This window comes from Lathyrus oleraceus, chromosome 4, assembly GCF_024323335.1.
Source record: "Lathyrus oleraceus cultivar Zhongwan6 chromosome 4, CAAS_Psat_ZW6_1.0, whole genome shotgun sequence".
Taxonomy (NCBI): Eukaryota; Viridiplantae; Streptophyta; class Magnoliopsida; order Fabales; family Fabaceae; genus Lathyrus; species Lathyrus oleraceus.
In genome coordinates, this window is record NC_066582.1 from 147846264 (window position 1) to 147867856 (window position 21593).

The 21593-nt window shown below is 33.7% G+C and overlaps 2 protein-coding genes across 2 annotated transcripts; both read right to left on the reverse strand.

The window, feature by feature from the left end:
- Window positions 1-776: 776 nt before the first annotated feature.
- On the reverse strand, window positions 777-2615 carry LOC127074197 (protein PNS1). Its single transcript, XM_051015501.1, has 3 exons — window positions 2489-2615; window positions 1206-2369; window positions 777-1109 (listed from the first exon to the last, which is right to left on the reverse strand). Exons 1-3 carry the CDS (start codon window positions 2546-2548, stop codon window positions 918-920), a joined length of 1416 nt encoding a protein of 471 aa, XP_050871458.1. The 5' UTR covers window positions 2549-2615; the 3' UTR covers window positions 777-917.
- A 13711-nt stretch (window positions 2616-16326) lies between these two features.
- LOC127074198 (uncharacterized) lies at window positions 16327-20950 on the reverse strand. Its single transcript, XM_051015502.1, has 4 exons — window positions 19329-20950; window positions 18196-18342; window positions 17573-17689; window positions 16327-17325 (listed from the first exon to the last, which is right to left on the reverse strand). The coding sequence occupies exons 1-4, from the start codon at window positions 20739-20741 to the stop codon at window positions 16705-16707; spliced, it is 2298 nt and encodes a 765-aa protein (XP_050871459.1). The 5' UTR covers window positions 20742-20950; the 3' UTR covers window positions 16327-16704.
- Window positions 20951-21593: the final 643 nt, after the last annotated feature.

The following is a 21593-nucleotide window of genomic DNA, read 5'->3' on the forward strand; positions in this document are numbered from 1 at the left end:
ATGCTATAGTAATTCAAGCCCAATCAAACAAGACAAATTTGTTGTAATTATCTATAATAATATATAAAGGCAAAATTTGGTTTTTGTGTAACTTATTTTTTTACCAATTTTATCCTTAGATAACTTACCTAATAATTTCTATTGAAACCACTACTATTATTTTTCATATAACTTCATACTATTAATTTCTTACATAACTTTAATTTAAAATTAACATTAAATAAAAAAATATCATATATATTTTTACGTATATTCATTAAAAAAAGCAGATAGACTGATAATCGGTTTGAACACTAATGATATACTATGTTATATAAAATAAAACTCAAAAATAAACTTATATTAATACCTAACAATATAAAATAAGAACTTTAAAGCAGGTCATAATTTTTAGTAGGCGTATTATAGCAGTATTAAAAGTTAAAAACGTCATTAAAACTCATTTTTGGTAATGTGCCACCTCCCTCTCTAAAACCCTCCATTCTTCTTCCCTCTGAACTCTAAAGTAGAGTCTTAAGGAATAAATGTTGTCCTAAAGTAAGAGTCAGCTAGTTAATAATTAGAAGTTTTCTCTACGAGTCACTAAATTTTGTTGAAAATGCATGTGCTAGTAAGAGAGTACTATTCTTACATTCAAGAACTTAAGGTATATACCAATTCCAATACCAGCCAGATTGGTCTTATTCTCAAAGAAAACTTTATTAGGCATCAAAATTTTACTGTAAAAAAAAAAATCATATTTCTTCTCTATTCATGCAGATGAGTAAAGTACCACACCACTATCAAAGAGTTTATCATAATTGAAGACTACATCAAAAACTAAATCAAGTTATCAGTGTTCTATCCTATTATCTATTCTACAATGACATATTCTTCTTTCTTTCCGTGTTTAAAAGTTCACCTAATTTTTTTTTATCTCAGGGACTTTGTAGATAAGATCTACGAATCTCCTCTAATTCTGCTGTAATTGGACTTTGTAAATGAGATCTCCGAAGCTGCTCCAATCGTGCTTTAATAGTTTGCTCAAATTGCATGTCCTGTGGATTCTGCGCGTAGGCCACATAGTAAGCTGAAACAGATGCTTGTTGCCATGAAATCGCCAACCTACACTGTAAAACACATTCCAACAATGCTTCATGTTAGCGACACAAGTAATATATATACAAAAGATAGTTTCTATTCAATAACTGTATCTTAGTTCTTACAATGAAATAGCCAATAATGAAAGCATAAATGGATAGTTCCATGGCATAGTCCTTGTACACTATAACACTCCAAATTCCACTCACAAGACAACATATTGCACCGACTGCAACACCACTGAGGAAACAAAATGCACCAGTCAGATCCAAATCTATCAGTTCCTGTAGTCCAACTCTCATGAACATCTCCCAAGTATCAGAAGAAGCTTGCACAAACCCTTTGTTATAAACTCCAACGTGCACGAACCCCCATCTATTCCCGCAACTCACAAGAAGAGCTGCAAGCCCCATTGCACATGTATCGCATGAAAACATGCAGTCACCATCTTTACCTCCAAGGAGATGTTGCGATCGGGCGAAGCCTCGGAAGAATACAATGACCGGGACGAGGATCGAGCCTAGAGAAATACTTCCGATTAAGTGTTTGATTGTGTCGCAGAATGCGTTTCCAATCTTCATGTCTCTATGATTGGTAAAAAAGATATACTTAACCCTAGAAATTGTGACTTGCATTGCATTCTTCATAACCTGCATGGTCCATATAAGGCTCAGAATGATTACAAAGACGCAAATATCTGTTAGTTTGGTTTTGTTTTCGATAGCTCTTGCGCCTCCGACTCCATACACCAGAAAACCGCAGTAAAGGGTAGCGACGATGACCGATAAGAATGTGAAACACTTGGTTTTAGCAGGAGGATAATATATTGAATCCTGAAACATTTCGGTGGCGTATTTGAATCTGTTATTATTATTGACCCATAATCCATAGATTGATTGAATCGCTGCATATAACAAAGAAAATAAACCAGGTATCCAACTCCATGCAGTAGCAAATAACATGAACATAATTCCCATGGCCAATGCTAACAGTGGACTCAACCAAAACGCTGCGATGAATGCCTTTTTCGGGTAACATGCAATGATAAATTGCCATGTGAAACCAAGAACCGCTGCACATAGTGTTGATGCTAGAATTGGAGGGTACCACTTGTGAGGGTGGAAATGGTGGATTGTTGAAGAGTCTGAGGTACGATCAGTATCATACCTGGTGATGAAAATCACCAAGGCTGAAATCAACAACAGTTGCAAGAAGAAAAGAATCTGGAAAATCCATTTCACTGCTTGTCCTGTAACTGTTGTTGTATTTGTAAAGCTTGAATCTTGTGCCTGCACTTGAAACAATGGCGGCGCTATATTGTATCAGAAATGGAAAAAAAACGGTATTGTTCCTTGAAGAGAAACAGTAGGTTGTTTAGAGAAAAAGTGAAGAAGAAGAAGAAGAAGACCTGAATGTGAAGAGTTTGCTGATGAACTTGTGGTTGTGTGCTGCTACTCGAAGAGGCCATGTTTCTTGAATTTGAAACGCTGAAAACAGTTTCTTGAATTTTCTTGCTCCTCTCACCAATGTAACAAACTCAGATAGAATCGACACTACAAAAAAGTTGACAGAAATTCTTTTTATTTATGTTTCTATAACGGGTAAGTCATTAATCAATGAATTTTAATATATTTTTTATTTTATTTCTTAATTTGTGAATCTCGATATATGTAAATCTCATTATATTTTCTATTGAAACATTCTTTAATCAATAAGGTTTGACTTATCACAAGTTTTTAATAGTTTACTTATTATGTTTTGTAATTAATCATAAATGTTTTTCTTTTTCTTTTTTTATAGAAAAAAAAGGAATTGTATACTGTTTTTTATTTTGTATATTTGACTAATGGTTTTTATTATTTAAGTTGTTTATATGGTCATGTGCAAAGACAATGAGATTATTTAAGTGGAATATTAGTGGACTTCTATATTGTCAATTCCAACTTATAATAAAATTAGATTACTTTCACTCTCATAAAGTAGAAAATGGTAATTATAATAAATAAAAAAATTAGATTCAATTTGAAATTATATTCCTCTACATCTTTATGAACACGTAACCAAAAATAGGACCATGGAATAAAATAGGAAAATGAAAAAAAAATCCATAAACATTCTTAAGCAAAAGTTATATATAATAGAAAAAGTATGATAAAATATATTTTTTTTCTTTAACTTTATTTTGGAGTCTATTTTGATCCCTCAATTTTAAAATAGGTTAAATTGATCCTTTAATTATTAAAATAAGATTATAGAAGTCATTTCCATCTATTTTTTCAAACAATGTTTATTTATGTATGCGTGGCAGCTGAGTTGGCTATGAAATGTCACCTTCTTCGTGTCCAATCCGAGCTTCGTCCCTTTCTTGTTCGGTTTTTGCTCAAATCGAATTAGGGTTTATCAATTGGTCGATTCTCTATTGAAATAGTTTGTGGAAATCGAATGAACCGTAAAAAAATGAATTATGCACGTTGTTCAAATAAATCTAATTAGAAGAGATCTGGAAGTTTTGATTCCAATGTATACACAAGCTCAAAGATCTAATAGAAGAAACTCATATGTCATTGTGGAGACATGGTTGTTCTTCGCATGACATCAACAGTTACGAATTTTGGAAAACAGTTTTGGGGATGTCGACATTTTAAGGTAAAAAATAATTTGAAAATTTTCTTCTTCACAGTGTGTTTTGATATAAACCATTTGCCTAATTTACACAGGGTTCTACGCAAGTTGGTTGCAGATTTTTTAAATTGGTTATATGAGGATGTGGTAGATGAGACTGACCAATTTATGAAGAAGCAAAAAAGTAGGTTGGAGAAGGTAGCAAAAGAAGTTGATGCAACAAAAATGGAGGTCGAAAATCTTAGGGCTGCAAATGAGGAACATAAGCAACAATTGAGGAAACTTCAAATTCAAATGAAGAAGATGGTGAGCTGGGATTTTTTTTGGGAAGATTACAGTTTGTATTGTTTTATGTGCGTTGGTATTTAAGATGTTGTAAGAACATGTAATTTTTTCTAAATAATGTGATTGTGTTAGGTTGCATATGTTTGTGTTAGCTTGTAACATTTGAACCAATTAATGTAATTATTGATTAGGTCGCATCTGTTTGAATGACATAAGTGTACCAAATAATTTGTTGTTATCAGTGGTTATCCGTTTAAATGGCTTACTTCAGTTGACACATAATTGTTCTCAGTGGCATATTGTATCATTGGTTTATTACAAATTTTATCAGTTGAATAGACTAATTGTTTGGTTTACATCAGTTGACACATAAAACCAACACAATTTGTGGTTTAAACCGAAACACATTATACCAAAACACAAAAAATAAAGCACAATTGATTTATACCAAAACACATTACTAATATATGGTGTATACCATTAATATTCTGCATTACAAAATATGTTAAAACACATAACAAATTGTTCATAATAACATAGGTTCAAAACACATTACATATCCAAAACACACTGAATAAGGACACGAGTTCAAACTTAAACTAAATTATAACTTAAATTGAGTTTAACGGACAATAGACAGAGAATTCTAACTTAAACTAAATTTTCTTCTTTAGTGTGGTTCTCTTTGTTGGTGTAGTCCTTCTTGTTGTTGGCCCAACTGCACTTTCGACTGCACCCAATCTAGTTATAGGTCCTGGTGGTACAAAGGGTGTGAATGACATCCTAACAAGTAGATTTTTTTCTCTTCCATGAGTTGATTGATAATATGTTTGAATAACTAGTTGAGATGCCCTCTTAACAGTTATCTTATTTTCCCTCCCATGAGTTGTTTGTTGAGTAGTTGGTTGTTGAGATACTTGTTGAATGGATGGTTGTTGAGATGCTTGTTGAGTAGCTGGTTGTTGAGATGTTGGTTGTTGAGATGGTTGACTAGTTGGTGTCACCTTATAAGTAAGTTTGTTGGTACCTGGTTTCTTGCACCTACTGCACTTGAGAATGAAACTAGTTCTTATCATTTTACGATCAGGGTCATCAATCTCTCTTTTCGCTAGATTCATCCTCTACTTGTTATGTGTCTTAAAGTATGATCTATTCAAGAATATTGGTGGAGGGTTCAACATGTGTTTGAAGGCATCTTCATTGATAGCTCTCATTCTTTTCATTTCTCTTTCCCATGATTGTGAGAATGTTGATTTTGCATCCTTCCATATGAATTCCTTTAACATCTTTCCAAGAAACTTCTTCCTAATGTTGTTATATAGGTGTCTGACACAAAATCTTTGTTCAACACTAGGTAGAAGTTCATCAATTGCAAGTAATATACCCTATCTCATCAGAAATATAACAATAATCAGAAATGAAAACACATAAAACATAGTTATAACAACACAAAGTTATCAGAAATATAACATAGCTTTTGATGATTCGAAATGAATGTGTATGTGATACAGTCATTTATACCTCTAAGGTCATCAATAAGCATCTCCAAAAATGATGTCTAGCTATCCTTATTTTCACTCTCCACTACTGCAAAAGCTATTGGCATCATTTGATCATTGAGATCTCTACCTATGGCTGCCAAGATTTTCCCACCACAAAGACCTTTTAAAAATAAACCATCAAGGCCTATGAAATATCTACAGAACTTGGAGCTCTTCTTACATGTTGCATATGATATGTATAGCCTTCTGAAATGGGATCTTTGATCATCAATACCTTCTTGAATAGGTTAAACATTTAGTTTTACTGTTGACCCTGAGTTTATTCTTAATATCTCATGATAATAGTCATAAAGTCTAGTGCAATCCCCTAGGAAAGAACCGTCAATCATGTCTCTAGATGAAAATATATCTCTTATGGCATTAGTCTTGTTAACCCCTACATTCCACTTCTTTTGTGTTTTTTCCTTTATATTCTTAATCTTCATCATATGATTGTTTTTCAAGGAATTTTTGAATCATTTTAATCAACCATTTAGTATTCATCATCTTCACATTATACTCTCTACTACAATTATGAATGTCAACTACCTTACTTAGTTGTCAAGAGTCCTTGTTCGGAAACTTAACACCATATGTTTCTCAGTCACATCCATCTTTACATCTAACCTTTACCCTTGTCATTTTTAGTTAACTTTAGGTTTCTACCAGATTGGACTGCATATGAGGTTATTGCTTCCTTAAAATAACCTTTGGTAATAATATATATTCTCACCTCCCATTTGTAATTGGACGTATCTTTTTGTAACTTGAACATTCCCACCCCTCATTCCAAACTCTAAGGCACATTTGTCATCAACTAACACATTCATCCCAAACGTGGGATCCATGTGATATATTTTCTTTATGTCACTATAACCTAACTCATTGAAACAACCTAATAACTCAAAACAACTCCACCTGTCAACCTCTACTTTCAAATCATCAATTGTTCCTCCTTTGTACACACTAAACTCTTCATCAATGAATTCACCACTATGATGGGGTTTGAGATGCAAATATTTGTCCATTTCATAATATACCCTAAAAATAGAATTGCAGAAACAGATAGATTTCAGAAAGATTGCATAAACCATAAACACCTAAACTTAAACCCTAAAACTACAACGTTTTAGAATTGTAGAAAGATTTCTTGAAACAAACATGTAATCAACAATGATGTCTTCGATTTCACCTTCAAACAAAAGCTTTCCATTTCGCCTACTCTCTCCTTTCACAAATCCAGTTGATTCCTCCTTCTTCAATTTCTCTATTAGGGTTCATACGCCTTACATGTGTTTTATGAATAAAAACCTTCAGTTTATATGTGCCACATGTATCCTAAAATTGACTTTGACTAACGAGGCAAACAAAAAGGACTACTATGACACTTTTTGAACAATTAAAGTATTAACTTGGCCTCTTTTAAAATTGAGAGACCAAAATAGACCCCAAAATAAAATTAAAAGACTAAAAAAGATTTTTTCCAAAATAATATACATTCAATTGAAATAAATATTGCATTATAACCAAAAAGAATTGCAAAATATAAAAAGAAAAAGAAAAAGAAAAAGAAAATTTTAAAACATAAATTGAATATAGTTGCATGCACTTTATCTATTTGACAATAGTACATAATCAAATTAATCACTATCAAAATGAAAAAAGAAAAGTATTTATTAATTGCATTCACAATTTAAATTAAGAATTACAAATTATAAATTATAAAATAAAAAGATAATATAAAAAATAGAAACAAATAGAAAGAAAAAATTAAAAGAAGAAAAACAAAATATAAAGGATTCTAATTATCCTTGTGTGACCGTCATTCATTATATTGCTGCCGAAGTAAATTATTCAACATTCAATAAAAAAATGACTTAAGAGAAAATAAAACTGAAGTAAAAAAATGTAATATATCACAAATAAGGAAAAAGTGAATAAAATTAAAAAGTAATATTAGTTAAGAGTTAGATTATAAAAATTAAGAGTCCTTTTTAATGATTAGCATGATGCATTAAAGTTTCATTAATATTAAGTGAAAATGAAAACATAATTTTTTTTTGTGACCACCATTTATTTTATTGCACCAAAATCCAAACCGAAATCTTCAAATATTCAATAAATAATTAAATTTAGATAAAATAAAAATGAATGAAGAAGTGAACAAAAATAAATACAATAAATACAATAATAATTAAGAGTTAGATGATAAAATTTAAGAATTCTTTTTTTATGATTGGCCAAATTTAATTTTATATTTTTGGGTTTTTATAGAATGGTGGGTTTTTAATTTTATAGAACTATGAACTCATCTTGATTTCATAAAGTTGTTCAACATATTTTTCAGTGTACTCATCATTGATTCAATGTATAATATCAACGAGTACATGCTTTCACTATTGAAAATTGTTGGTGTCACCTCTACCGAAAAGCCTTATTATGTTGGGTTGCATTTCTGGAAAGTGAAAAAGAGGACAACATAACTTGGACTTTACAAGTGTGTTAGACAATGTTGAAGAACAAAGAAAACACGCTGAAGGTCATTGTCATCAATCGCGATACATCATTGATGAATTCAGTTGTAAAGGTGTTTCCTACTTCATATGAATTACTTTGTAGGTATCACATCACAAAGAATGTGAGAAGTCAACTGAAGCCCGCGGTAGGGACCAAACAAATAAAGGATAAAGACGTAAAAATGGCCAAATCTAGCGTGATAGAGGAGAGAATAATGGATGCATGGAATGTTATAATATATTTTTCTACAGAAGAATTATATGTCGATTTTATTATACTTTTCAAGAAGTCGTGTGAGAAAATATCCATATTTCTTGAAATATATTGAAAGTACAATTTTGGACCAGGTAAAGTAGAAGATTGTTTGTGCTTGAACAAATCAGGTTAGACACATTAGAGATATAACAACTAATCAAGTTGAGTCTGCCCATGCTACACTGAAGAATTGGTTGGAAAATAGTATGAGTGATTTGTATAGAGATTGGGACTCTGTGAACCAAATGATTCAAAATCAGCATAATAAGATACATACATCATTTAGTTGGAACATCACAGTGTTAGAATACAGATTCAAAGACAACAATCTTTATTCACAGTTGGTCGTCAACATATCTCGAGTAGGACTGAATTTTATTTTTCACAAAGCCAAACGAGTTGAGAATGTTGGTTCCGATAGATCAAAGTGTGGTTGCACAATTAGGAAAATATTTGGTCTCTTATGTGCTTGTCTAATTTCAAAGAAGGTGAAACTTGATGGCCTAATACGAATGTATAAGGTTTTCACTCACTAAAAAAGGCTCATGTTTGAAGGTGGTGTTGTGATGAAGGACGGACAATCGAATATCTCCATCTTGACTAAATGGGAAGTGATACAAGAGTTATATTTTTGAAAGACGATGACAATATGAAACTCCGCATCAAAGAGCAAATGAGGAAGACTGATTATCCATAAATATGTCATGTTATAGCAAGTGATAAGGTGTATATTGGTTTGACAAGATACATGTTCTCAGTGGGGGGGGGGGATTCTATTGTGGACTACTCCATCTTAAAATTCAACTAATCGTATTATGTGTATTTGATGGATTTCAAAATCACGACATTTTATTCAAATTTATTTGAAACTGGGATACCCTATACCACTGACATCACCGGAGTGACAACTTATTCAATCAGGGAAGTTGAAACTTGGCCGAATCATTTTTTGGATAGGATGTGATGCAACCGCAAGTGCACAATTATGCAAAGTAATAATATAGATATCGAACCACAAAGACCAATGGATTAAGTACCAAATTATGTCATATCGGTGTATATCTAGAGAAATCAAAAATATGGATTTTGGTAAAACAGCTTAAAAGAAAAGCACTTAATAAAAAACAACTTATTTGAATAATCACTTAAATCTCAAATGGGGCAAACATGACTTGGGATTATGCTTCATACTCTAACACAATTGCAGGATCCACATCACTTTTATTACGAGAACTCCACATAAATTATAGAAAATAGATAAATATGGACAATACTTGTTTTCGCTAGCATGTTTCCCTATCGACGAAGAATAATTCGCCTCCTTTCGCATGGTCAGGTTATTCTTAGACGATTTGTTATTTTTTCTCAGATATATGTTTTCTCAAATCCTTCCTAGCGCTTTCTCTGTTTTGGACTAGGTTGCTTAAAAATATATGCTCCGGCATCGACACATATCCTTTCAGACTACGATCAATACTTGAGAACCACTTACTTTCGTAATGAAGTTGGAATGCATGAACTCATATTATAAAATAATTTTAAACTATAATTCTCGCAATCGATAGTGACAGATCATACAAGAGGTCATAAGATAATATCCATAACTCCTAGTCCCTGATGAACTACTCACTCATAGTGAGGGCAAACATAATCAAATCGGTGATCATCATCATATTCATATCAAATAGTTAAAATAGATGAAAAATTGAAAAGGAATGAATAATAAAACCTGAAATATGATTAAGTTTTTATCCATAATTTCCCTCTTGGAGACTTGAGTTACAGAGAAAAAGAAGACAAATAATACGTAGAAACTTTCTGAATAAAAATTCGGGATCCTAAAACTTATAGCCTTAGTTTTATAGAGAAAAAGTCAAACTACATAAAATCCTTGGCTTAATCACCCTTCAATCATATTTGAAACATATCAAATATTTCCTAAGAGACACAATAAAAGAGAATCAGTATAAATATGGAAACAAGTCAAATTTCTCTCGCCTCTCTGTTACGGGTGGTCGTAGCAGGTCTCTGACTTTTGTACTAGGAAGCTTCACAGGGAGCGCCTAGGGTTTCTACTTCTACGGCACGTAGCAGCTGCTACAGGTGGCCGTAGAAGCTCCCGGGTTTTAACTATGAAGAAAATTCATCTTTTGTCATTTTGCCTTGTTTTGCTTGTCTTTGATCCCTCTTTGTCTTGGATGTTCATTAGGCCCTAAAGATAATAAGAATACTAAGAGAAAATGAACGAAATGCGATAAAATACTAAGAGAAAATGACTAGAAATAATGATGCAAAGACCACTTATTAGGATGCAAGAATTCACCAAGTTGTGCGACATTGGAAAAGAAATAAATAAACAAAAGTCAAAGGCGCAACAACCCATACATATAGATTTAGACAGTGACACATATTTCGATTCATTTTAGTTTTGATTCAAAAATGTATTTATGTGGTTATACATGTTTTGTATTAATATTAATGATGTTAAATATATATATATATATATATATATATATATATATATATATATATATATATATATATATATATATATATATATATATTTATAGATTTTAATGGATGTTTCAATTTCAAAAAAAATTCTCCATTTTTCTATTCTAAAACAGGTTATGTTTCTAAAACATGTTTTGCTTAAACAGTGCATGGTGAATCCAAAAATGTATTTCCAGATTCACCCCAAATGTTTAAAAAAATACGAACATGGGTTTATTCGGAAATGCATTTCCGAATGCACCATAATTTCAAAAAAATTACTAAACGAAACAGGGTGTATCCGAAAATGCATTTTTGGAATATCTCCATAGACAGGATCAAATTTCTAAGATCCATATTGTCCTAAAGTTTGTATAAATATGGGTCTCTCATTTCATCTCTTTAACAAACTCACATCACACCAGAATGAGTATATATTGGCATGTCGCATTTGTCTAAATTCAACGGTGCAAAAACCTGACTTGAATCTAGGGTCACTGAGTACATCTCTCTTGTACATCTGAAATCTATATTGGAGAATCTCCTTAAAATATTCCGACAATCGAAAAGTTGTGAAACTCGAGTACGGTTCATCCTCGATTGACAATGGAGGAAAGATTCATTTAACCAAGTTTGAGCTGAAGACGGACGCATATTTAAGGGTTATGTGGAGTATATTTCACTGTTACGAGACAAAAGGTTCGATCGAGCTGGATTCAAAGATTGTGAGATCGACCAAAGATATTCTAAAGATGTTGAAATGTCCTACTTGATGATGAAATGTATTATTTGATTTATGATAACGACTATATGTGTAATGTTTCGTTTTTATGTATGTCATAACAATTATAGATGTTAATTTATCTATGCTTCTGCATTTGTTTCGCTTCTACATTTTTTCCTGGTTCATTAGAACCCATAAATACACTTCCGTTAGTTACACAGATATGCATTTTCAGATTAAATTTAGTCATAGAATTGAGGTGTGTCTCAAAAACAAAGGTATTATGTGTAAATGGGGTACGTTCGGAGATGCATTTCTGAGTTCTATGAATAATTGTTTTCACTAGAGTAAGAAAGCAATGATTATGGTGGGGGAAAATCCCATAAATTTAAGCATTGGTCCTTCAAGGCTTCAACCACGTTATTCGTAATTTATAAATATAAAAAAGGTGCAATTTTTTATCGTGTCACCCCTAAAATATGACCTGACACCTCCACATTTTTCCATAATACCTATATTATATTTGTCAAAATTTATTCAAAAATCCTGGACAATAAATTGATAGTACAAGTGAAATGTTCATTACAAAACAAAATATCCAGTATTTTATTAAAAAAATCCAGTATACCGGTTTTTTTTTAAAACTAGTATCTGCAAAAACTTATCGGTTTTTTAAAAACACATTATTTTACCAATTTTTTTGCAAAACATTGAAAAATCTGATAGTTTAAAAGTCTCGGTTTTTTAAAATCCTCCTACACATACCAGATTTTTTGTGGAGCCACAAAAAATCTAGTAGTGTTAATTCAAGGGTTAAGATTTTGTCGAAAGTTTTGTACGACTGTGATTGCACCAACCGTTTTGTGTGGTCCATAATGAATCCAAACTTGTATGATAGGATCATGTTTTGTTAAGAAAAATATATTACAATGCCTCACTATTCGTTTAAAGCAGAAGTGTACTTCAAAGGGGTGAAACCTCCTATTGAGTTTGGGCTTCCAAAGGACACCACATGTCTCGCTCTTTTGAGATCCAAATTGAATACTACGCTTCCTAACACCGAGAACAGAGAGGAATCAAGTTTCTTGCACCATTGATTAATACTGATGGAATGGTGAAATACGATCCTATTGAGTTGAAGAGTGATGAAGATTTGAGGGTTATGTGGAGAACATATCACCATAGGCTAACTAAGGAATTGATTGAGTTTGATGCGGAAGTTTCTAGATTTGTAGACGACATAATCAAGATGTTGAAATCTGCATAATCATCTTGTAGTATTTAGGTTTGATATTTATTATTGTTTTGTTAAGTTATGTAATCGTCTGTCTAAAGTTAGGTTAATCACCATGTGTTATGTTATTTGTTAAATGTTAAGTTATGTCCATCCTACAATAAAGGAAGTGTTCAAAGTTTATCTAATAAATTGTGCGATGCAAATGTCTGAGTAATAATACAGATAATATACAAATAATACAAAAATGATAATAAAGTCTAAATAGACCCCCCCCCCCCCCCCCGCGGGGGGGGCTAAGTGTGTTGTCTGTGATGCCAACGTATAAACCTCACCATATGGATTTACCAAATCCATGAGGTTATCCATAATGATTGTTATCATTTGTAAACAATGAGTGACATATGCACCATGTGGATGAGGAGGCGACGAGACGTCATCAGAAGTTCCCCCAACATGAGAAGCTCCAACATCATCCTCATGTTGCATAAGTGGGATGATGTGAGGGTGTGATACAGTAACGTACCACTCCAAGTACACATCCACACATTGAGCCTGGAACCGAACCCACACTGCACGATCTCTAATGGCACGGGAAGAGCAAATAACATGATTAAAAAGTCATCTATCAATGCCCTCAGATGGAATAACAGGGACTGGATATGGGATGTGATGGACATATCCAAACTGGCACAAACACCTCGTAGGTAAGTGTCTAGCCACTAAGGTCTCCCATCGCAGATAGTCAGAAAAAGCAAAATATCATTGAATACCTTATGCACTATATGGTTTGTGTAGAGTGTATATATGACATTGTCTATAACTAATGCATCAATCCTCCTATTGTACTCCACAACGCCTCCCGGGTGTGCATGCCTGGACTTCCATCTCTTGGTCAGTGTGGAGCCATGAGTGATAGGAAGAACTCGCCACTCACAAATGGAGAGGAAATGCTCGTATATCCAACTACGTACAAGAATATAGAAAAATTAAGAAATGTCATAAATAAGAACCATATTAAAAAGTAACAAAAGTATACCTGAAATAGACTCATATAACCGGAAAGCTTCCTAGTCATAAAGACAGTCAGCTCTCCAAGTGCAACATATAACACAGCCAATGTTGCACACCCCAATGCCTAACTGACATGGGGAAAGCTACTAAACAGCCGCATAACTTCGCATCAATATATACATGAAATTTATCTATTAAGATAGTACATCCTACAATATGTAGCATGTATACCTTAGCGTTTGCCTCATTCATGGACGGATGCACTAACTCGCCATACCTATCCTGGTGCCAAGATAGGCAAAAGTTAGCACACATGTTAGTCATAAACTCATTTATCACCTGCTCTTTAGTAACTCCCAAGTCATGTACAACAGTAATACATGCTAGTTGTTGGCTAATGATATGGGCGATGAAGAAATTACCTGCCAATGGAAAATGGAACATATCAGATACATCATCCAAGATAATTGTCATCTCACCAAATGAAAGATAGAAGGAAGATGTCTCCTTATTACATCGCTTAACAAACGTTGTTAGTAGCTGACCGTTGAGCATCATTAGTGAATAATTCATCAGTGAAATGAGATCGCACTCTCCGACGATCGCCCTGACCTCCTGTGGCATCGAGACATCCAAGAACTTCTTCAGCTTCACATTGTGGGTGGGCACCTTCAACGGAATTTGGTCTTATAACAAACAAAGTGAAAAAGCATCAGTGAATTCAAAGTATCAATAATAAATAAAAACAAGTTCAACATAACATATACATATTTCTCCCTGCCATAATCTGAATGCCACATGATCGGCATATGTAGGGAGCACGTAACAGTCACCGGGACCTCCAAGAAACCCTTCATATGTGTGTACAGATGACTTTGTCAAAGCCGGAGCAGTGACCTATGTCTCAACCGGAGGAGTAAACTCAATATCACCTGTAGCAGGCGCCTTAGTAGCCTTCTGTGGAGCAACCTCTATAGTAGTCGGAGCCTCCTTCTCAGAAGGATGTGGTACCTCTATCTCCTCCACCATCTACATGTCATCCTTAACTGCTACATGGACATCAACAACAACAGGTTCATCATCAGGATCTCTGGTCCATCCAGTAATAGGTTTAGATCATTTACACCGGGTACTGTTGGGTGCACGAATGTGCTCGTCCGCCACCCGCCTCCTATGAGAACCAGTCGGGACTACTATCCCCGCCCGAATGTGCGAGTCCTAAGTGTCATCTGTACTCGAGGGAGCCCTCGTTGCAGCAGCTCCAACTCGGTCACGCTGCCTAGAATCAACTGTGTCATCTGATCCTCTTGTTCTCACTGAAGAAAATAATGATAAAATGTAAACTACTGGAATTTTATAAAACCTCATGCTTTTAAAAAAAAAATTAAAATTATTGATACAATCTTTTTTTCAAAATATCCACATTTTTATCGATTTTTTTAAAATATCCGATAGAAACCATACATTTTTACCGTATTTTCCAACAAAAAAAATTGAAAAAATGTATGCATTTTTACCAGATTTTTCAAAATATTTGGTAAAAAGTATGCATTTTATCGATTTTTTGAAATATCTGTTAAATATGCATGAAAAACTTGAGTTTTAACTAGATATTTCTAAAAATGTAGTAAAAATGCATGATTATTTATTAAAAATTTGGTATAACATTCAGTAAAAATTAATACTCACTTATCATAAATTCGGTAGTTTGTCTGAAAAATTCGATATTGACAAAAGCTTTTTAAAATATTCAAAATTTTGTAATTGAATAGTGAAATGAATTTTTATATTTTACCAAATTAATATGATGAATCCATAAGAGGTGTGAGGATTTTTTTTTTTTTGAAATAATCAATTTTTTCAAATTATATACAAAAATAATAATGTTTTCAATTTATTTATCAAACTAACGATGTTTGTGGGAGCATGTGTCACTGCAATTGGCGCATGCATATAAAATGTAAGAGCATGCGCCAATATATAAAATGTAAGAGCATGTGTCACTATAAAATGTAAGAGCATGTGTCACTCAATTGACGCATGCATGCGCCAATTGTAATGGCGTGTGTTCCTATACGTCATAACAAATGGCATCTTGATTTTTTTTTTGAAAAATAAATAATTATATTGTAAATAATTTAAAATTACGGTTATTTTCGTATTATTCTTTGAAAAATGTTTATTTAAAAAAAAATTGAGGACATCATATCAGATTTTGTAGTGCAAGGATAAAAACCCAAAATGTGCATGTATAGTAGATTCAGGACCATTTTAGTCACTATTTTTATTTTCGTTACCATAAAAGAGATAAAAAAAAATCAAATATTTTAATTTAGAAAAATACATACATAATCAACTACAGTTTTCAATCCATTGCTTGATAATGAAGAGAAAACGGAAGAGAAAAACAAAGAGACCAAAAAGCAAATCCTAGGAGAGAGAAAATGAGTGATGCCATATTAACTTAAAGTAATTTATAGTGTCTCTGAAAATTTAATTTTGTACGAATAAATTTAATCTATAAATCAAACAAGACTATATAATCCTACATAATAACATAATTTAATGAACTCATCTTGAATTTCAACTAAAAGAAGCATCTTAAATGGAGTACATATGCCCGTGTTAAACCTATTTCTTACAGTTTTTTTCAACCCACCATCCGAATGGACCCGGCTGTTTGACATTAATTGCAGTGGGATTACCAGGTCTCAGCACTACAAATACCTAATGTATATCCAAATAGACAAGGTGCAGCTAGCTATTTCTCACTACAGCATTCCATCTAAGCAAAATACCAAACTTACATAATTTTGGGTGCAAAACCACTTGTAAATTGGCATAATAACACTTCAGAGTAACAAAATTCCTTACTTTCTACATTTCTCTATATACTTTGTATATTCCATGTATACGCCTCCCTACATGCTATAGATTGCTCAAAAGAATTTCTTCAGTACGTTAAAAACAGCATATAAAACAAAAACCATTACAACTTTCTTAGAGGCTAGTATCCTCAAATTCACCCTCAGACCATTTTTTCGCATGAAACCCAGACAAGCAGCACCAACAAAGAGAAACCAAGAACATATTGTGCAGAGAAAAGCCTTCAGGGCCTCTGAAGGACCGCATATATGGGTCACATCGGGTGATACTTCCACATAGGAACACGGGGAACTTGACTTACTGTTGTTTGTTTCATTTAATCTAAGACTGATCTCTGATTGGTTTAATCCAAGATTCTCATTCATCCAATCAGACAACCAAACAAGCACTTTTGCAAGCCATGCAATCTCATCGCTGGATATGGGACGTCTCATCCAGTCACCTTTGTATTTAACATCTGTACACATGCGATTGCCAGCCCTTCTAGGCTTGAATATCTCATCACGGGATTGTTGATGCTGAATTCGTTCTGGGGAGATTGAAGATGGTTTTATAGCTCTCCCATCAAATAAACATCCTAATTTTTCCTTCAATGAGTCTATGCATTTAAGGCTGCGTGCAACATTATCACCGGATATAGCTTGTAACTCAGCTTCTGCGCGCAAAATAAACAACTGCAGAAAGAAGAAAAAAAGTGGATGAGAAGATAACAACCTATACCACATATATAATGATTATGGTACTAGAAACACGACACAAGTGACAAATGTGGTGCTATGTCACCAACCTTAACATAGTTGGTCTCAAGCCCCCATATAAAAGGGCGGGGTTATGTTAGGCAACTAATAGACAACTGATTGATTATGCTATACAATAGTTTGAAACACAAATTTGTAAGGATAGCATAAAAATATGTAAGACCTGAAGGAGCTGTTGTCCACCATCTTCCCCATCAGCAAATAGTCGCAAATCTTTGTTCCAATTATCATGCAAGAAAGAACCATCAACATCAGTCTCACATAAACCATCCTCCCAGTCCTGAAACAAGCAGCACATTAATAATTAGAAATCAGTTTCTTGTATTTCAAATTCCGAGTTTATCTTCAAAAGCATGAAAACACTACCTAAAAACTTGTAGAAGTGATTTTTTTTTCAAAAAGAAAAAATAACTTTAAACAGGGCTAAAAATAAAGAGCCTGTTTTTAATACTATGCCTAAACCAGCTATGAACTTTAAACTAATTAAAGGAGTGCAAAGATTCCAAACATGAGATACCAAAATATATAACCAGCAAATAAAAGGAGTGCAAAGATTCCAAACATGAGATACCAAAATATATAACCAGCAAATAAAAGGAGTGCAAAGATTCCAAACATGAGATACCAAAATATATAACCAGCAAATAAAAGGAGTGCAAAGAGCAGTAGCAGGTATAGGATCAACTATTAGGGTGAAAAGTTACATAAAGGTGCAAAAATTAATCATTAAATTAACAGATAATTGAATCAGCAAATCTTAAAATTCAGAAGAGAAATTCAAACCACCTGCAGCTGTTCACGGATGATAGGAACATATCTGTACAAGTTATTCAACATTGGTTTGCTCAAGCCAGCCTGTTTGGAATGGAAAAGGGTATCTACATTCTTCAAAAGGTCAATGAGCTCTTTGGATGATGTCAATGTGTCTAACACCTGGAAAAGAAGGTTAGAAGGTGAAAACTCCATTCAGCTAAACCTCACGAGGCTGTTTATAGATGATAGGACTAATCAAATGACGGTTGTTACAGAGAATTTGCACATGTTCAACCAGACTTTATCCAGACAGGTCTAACATGAACAGAAATGCAAAAAAAAATATCCTAGCTGAATGCGATATTTCAATGTGTTTAAATCCTTATGAAGAACACATTAATAAAGCCATCTAAAAATTAAGAATTGCAAATCCACAAAGATAAGTGTAAAAAGTGTTGTGATCCATAACACTTTTTACACTTATCTTTTGCGCCAATTCTTTGTTGAAACACTGGACTATAAATTCCTTTTTCCATATTTAAGCAATTGATGTATAGTACTTGTGTACAAATATATTGAACTAATAATGTCCATTTTCCTTCTAATTTTAAGTTGCAAAAAACAATATTTACCGTTAAAGTTTTGCAAAAGATAAAAGTAATCTATCCAAGATTAAAATGCTGAGTCAACTGATAGTAGAGTGTGTCACTTGCAACAAGAGTTTGAGTAACCAAGACTTTTAGAAAGTCTGATAGGGTATATTATAGGTTAATGCAGTATATTATAGGTTAATGCAGTATCTGCAGGTGAGATTAACCAAAAGCAAACGACTAAGTGATGGTTAAACTCAAATTTTTCCTTCAAGGATGAACTCCCTTCAAGGCTTACCATTGAAAAGGTACAGACATAAATTAGACATAGACATCCATAACCACATTCTAACGCTTACAGGTTACAACATTCCCAAGTTTTTCCAAAGTTTCACAATCTTCATCAATCCATACACACAAACTAGTGAGAATCAAAAGATTCATTTGCAGTTTCTCTTACACTATCCACAAAATATCCTAAGCAGAAACTAGTCATGGACAGATAACAACCACATATCAGTAAGACAGTACACAGCAAACACAAAGAACATAAACGAACAGGGTTAAGAAACAAACCTTGAGAACCATCTGGACTACAATTTCAACATCACTATGAAGAAACCTGTGAGCAAATCCAATAAAATGCATAACCAAGGAAGTATAGTACAGATAATTAGAGAGAACATAATCCTGCCAACATGGTGTAAACCCACCACCACCGCTTCCATTTTCAGACACAGAATTTTCCAATTTCTCACCATTCATTGCATCCAGTTCTTTAAATTTACCCACCTTAATATTCCAAGGCTCCAAGTATCTAATCCAAAGAGAAAACACTTGAGAAACATTCTTAACCGAAGAAGCCATTGGACAAAACAGCAATGTCCTCAACAAAAACCTATACAAAGGCCTCTGCAAACATTGGTTCCAACACGCATAACCTAAATCCTTGTTCTTAGAAACCTCCATAGTCCTCCACCTAGCACTGGGACTATAACTAGAACTAGAATTTCCATTCTCACAAAACGCAGTTACAGTACTCAACCCCAAATACCTCACAAACAACTTAACAACTTTACTCAAACCTGATGTCGGAGGCATTTCGCCAAACGGAAAACTAACCCCGAGAGCTTTACAAACACTGACAGGGAACGGCGAGAAATCGTTGTCAACAAGCCAGAAATGAATCAGCGTGTTGACAACAAACTCGGCTCTATCCACAATAGTTGCATCGTGACTGGAACCGTAATGGAGAATGGAGCTCCGATAGGGTTGGTGAGAGGTTAAATCGGAGGTAGGAACATTTGCACGGAGATACGCGTAGAGAAGACGCGTGTAAAGGTCATAGTAGGGTTTTTTGTTTGACACGTTGTTTTTGGAGGCTGAGAAACCAGGGATGGAAGATTTCCAATTTTCTAACCTGAATTTTCCGGTGGATGTCTTGACGGAAATTTGATCGGAATTATTCGAATTAGCCTTGGAGACAGGATAATAAGCGAACCAGAAAAAGAAGTATTGGAAGACATTGAGTTGAATTTGAGAAGAGGAAGATGAAGAGCTGAAGATTGAAGGACAAAGATCGGAGAGATTGTGTTTATCTGAGAGGGAACGGGACCAGTGAGGGAGACGTTCGGCGGGGAAAAGGTATTTGACAAGGGAGAGGCGGTCGACGGCGGAGATGGAGGTGGCGAGTGTGCCGGAAGGGGAGAGGAGAGAGAATAGGGTTTTGTCGAGGTCGGGGATGTTGATCCAACCGCTGGATGAAGGAGAAGCGGCGCGAGGGTTTTCGAAGCCGAAGATGTTGCAGATTAGGGTTGGGAAAGCGAGGGAGAAGAAGTGACGGGATTGATCGGGTGAGTGAGCGTGCAGGAAGGTTTCAATGGAGGTGCAAAGGGAGGTTATTTCGGAAGGTGAGGTGGCTGATTGGATGGTTGATAATAGCTCCTGGGATTTGGAAACGGAATCTAAGGTGTAGGAGTGAGGGAGCATTGTGGAGGTGTTTAGGGTTTTAGAGGAGAAGAGAGTGAGAAGGTTTTAGAAATGAGAATGTTGTTATGGGTGTGATTGAAATTGAAAAGAATGATTTGAAAATGAGAGAATAGAGAAAGAGGAATAAGCAAATGGCGCCTTTTTATGGGGAGGTGGAGGAAAGAGTGTTTAGGTAGCGTGGCGATGTAATAGGGTTATTGGTGGGGACAAAAATAATTTCAAAATGAAAAATAAAAAGCCAAAGTATATTCCACCGTCTACAAGACTATTACTTCGACTTTTAATTATTGTATTGTTAGTTTGTTACTATATCATGTAAAAGTTTTATTGAAAAGATGTGGTTTGATAAATTGATGAGATCTTGAGTCAAACTCAAATCTATTTATATATGTGGGGAGATTTTAATTTCCTTTTGTGGAAAAGGAAAAGGAAGGAGACATTAGTATGGTGTGTACTTGATCATTATTTTCATGCTACTGAATACTTTGTGATAAAGTTAGGGTTTTGGTTACCTAATTTTTATAATTAGATTATTAGTGGTGTTTACTGCTTGCTTTGCTTTGTAGGTTCACTGTTTTGTTTGTTGCTTGCCTTACTTTTGTTTGTTGCTTGCTCACCTTACTAGAGAATGATTTTTTTAGAGGTTACTTAATCAATGATCATCAAATCATGTGACTTCTATTTCAAAAATCTTCTTATGGGCCAAATATATATATATATATATATATATATATATATATATATATATATATATATATATATATATATATATATATATATATATATATAAAGAGTAATTTAAGAACATGAATATATGTGCGTGTTTAGAGTTGGTACACAGTTTTTAAAAAA

Excerpts from the sequence above, each read along its gene's own strand:
- LOC127074197 (XM_051015501.1), bottom strand. The coding sequence starts at position 2,548 with ATGGCCTCTTCGAGTAGCAGCACACAACCACAAGTTCATCAGCAAACT. Across the intron at positions 2,370-2,488 it reads AGCAAACTCTTCACATTCAG|GCACAAGATTCAAGCTTTAC; the intron begins GTCTTCTTCTTC and ends TTTCAAGTGCAG. Across the intron at positions 1,110-1,205 it reads TCATTATTGGCTATTTCATT|TGTAGGTTGGCGATTTCATG; the intron begins GTAAGAACTAAG and ends TGTGTTTTACAG.
- LOC127074198 (XM_051015502.1), bottom strand. The coding sequence starts at position 20,741 with ATGCTCCCTCACTCCTACACCTTAGATTCCGTTTCCAAATCCCAGGAG. Across the intron at positions 18,343-19,328 it reads TAGTCCAGATGGTTCTCAAG|GTGTTAGACACATTGACATC; the intron begins GTTTGTTTCTTA and ends CTTCTTTTCCAG. Across the intron at positions 17,690-18,195 it reads TCATCCGTGAACAGCTGCAG|GACTGGGAGGATGGTTTATG; the intron begins GTGGTTTGAATT and ends TGCTTGTTTCAG.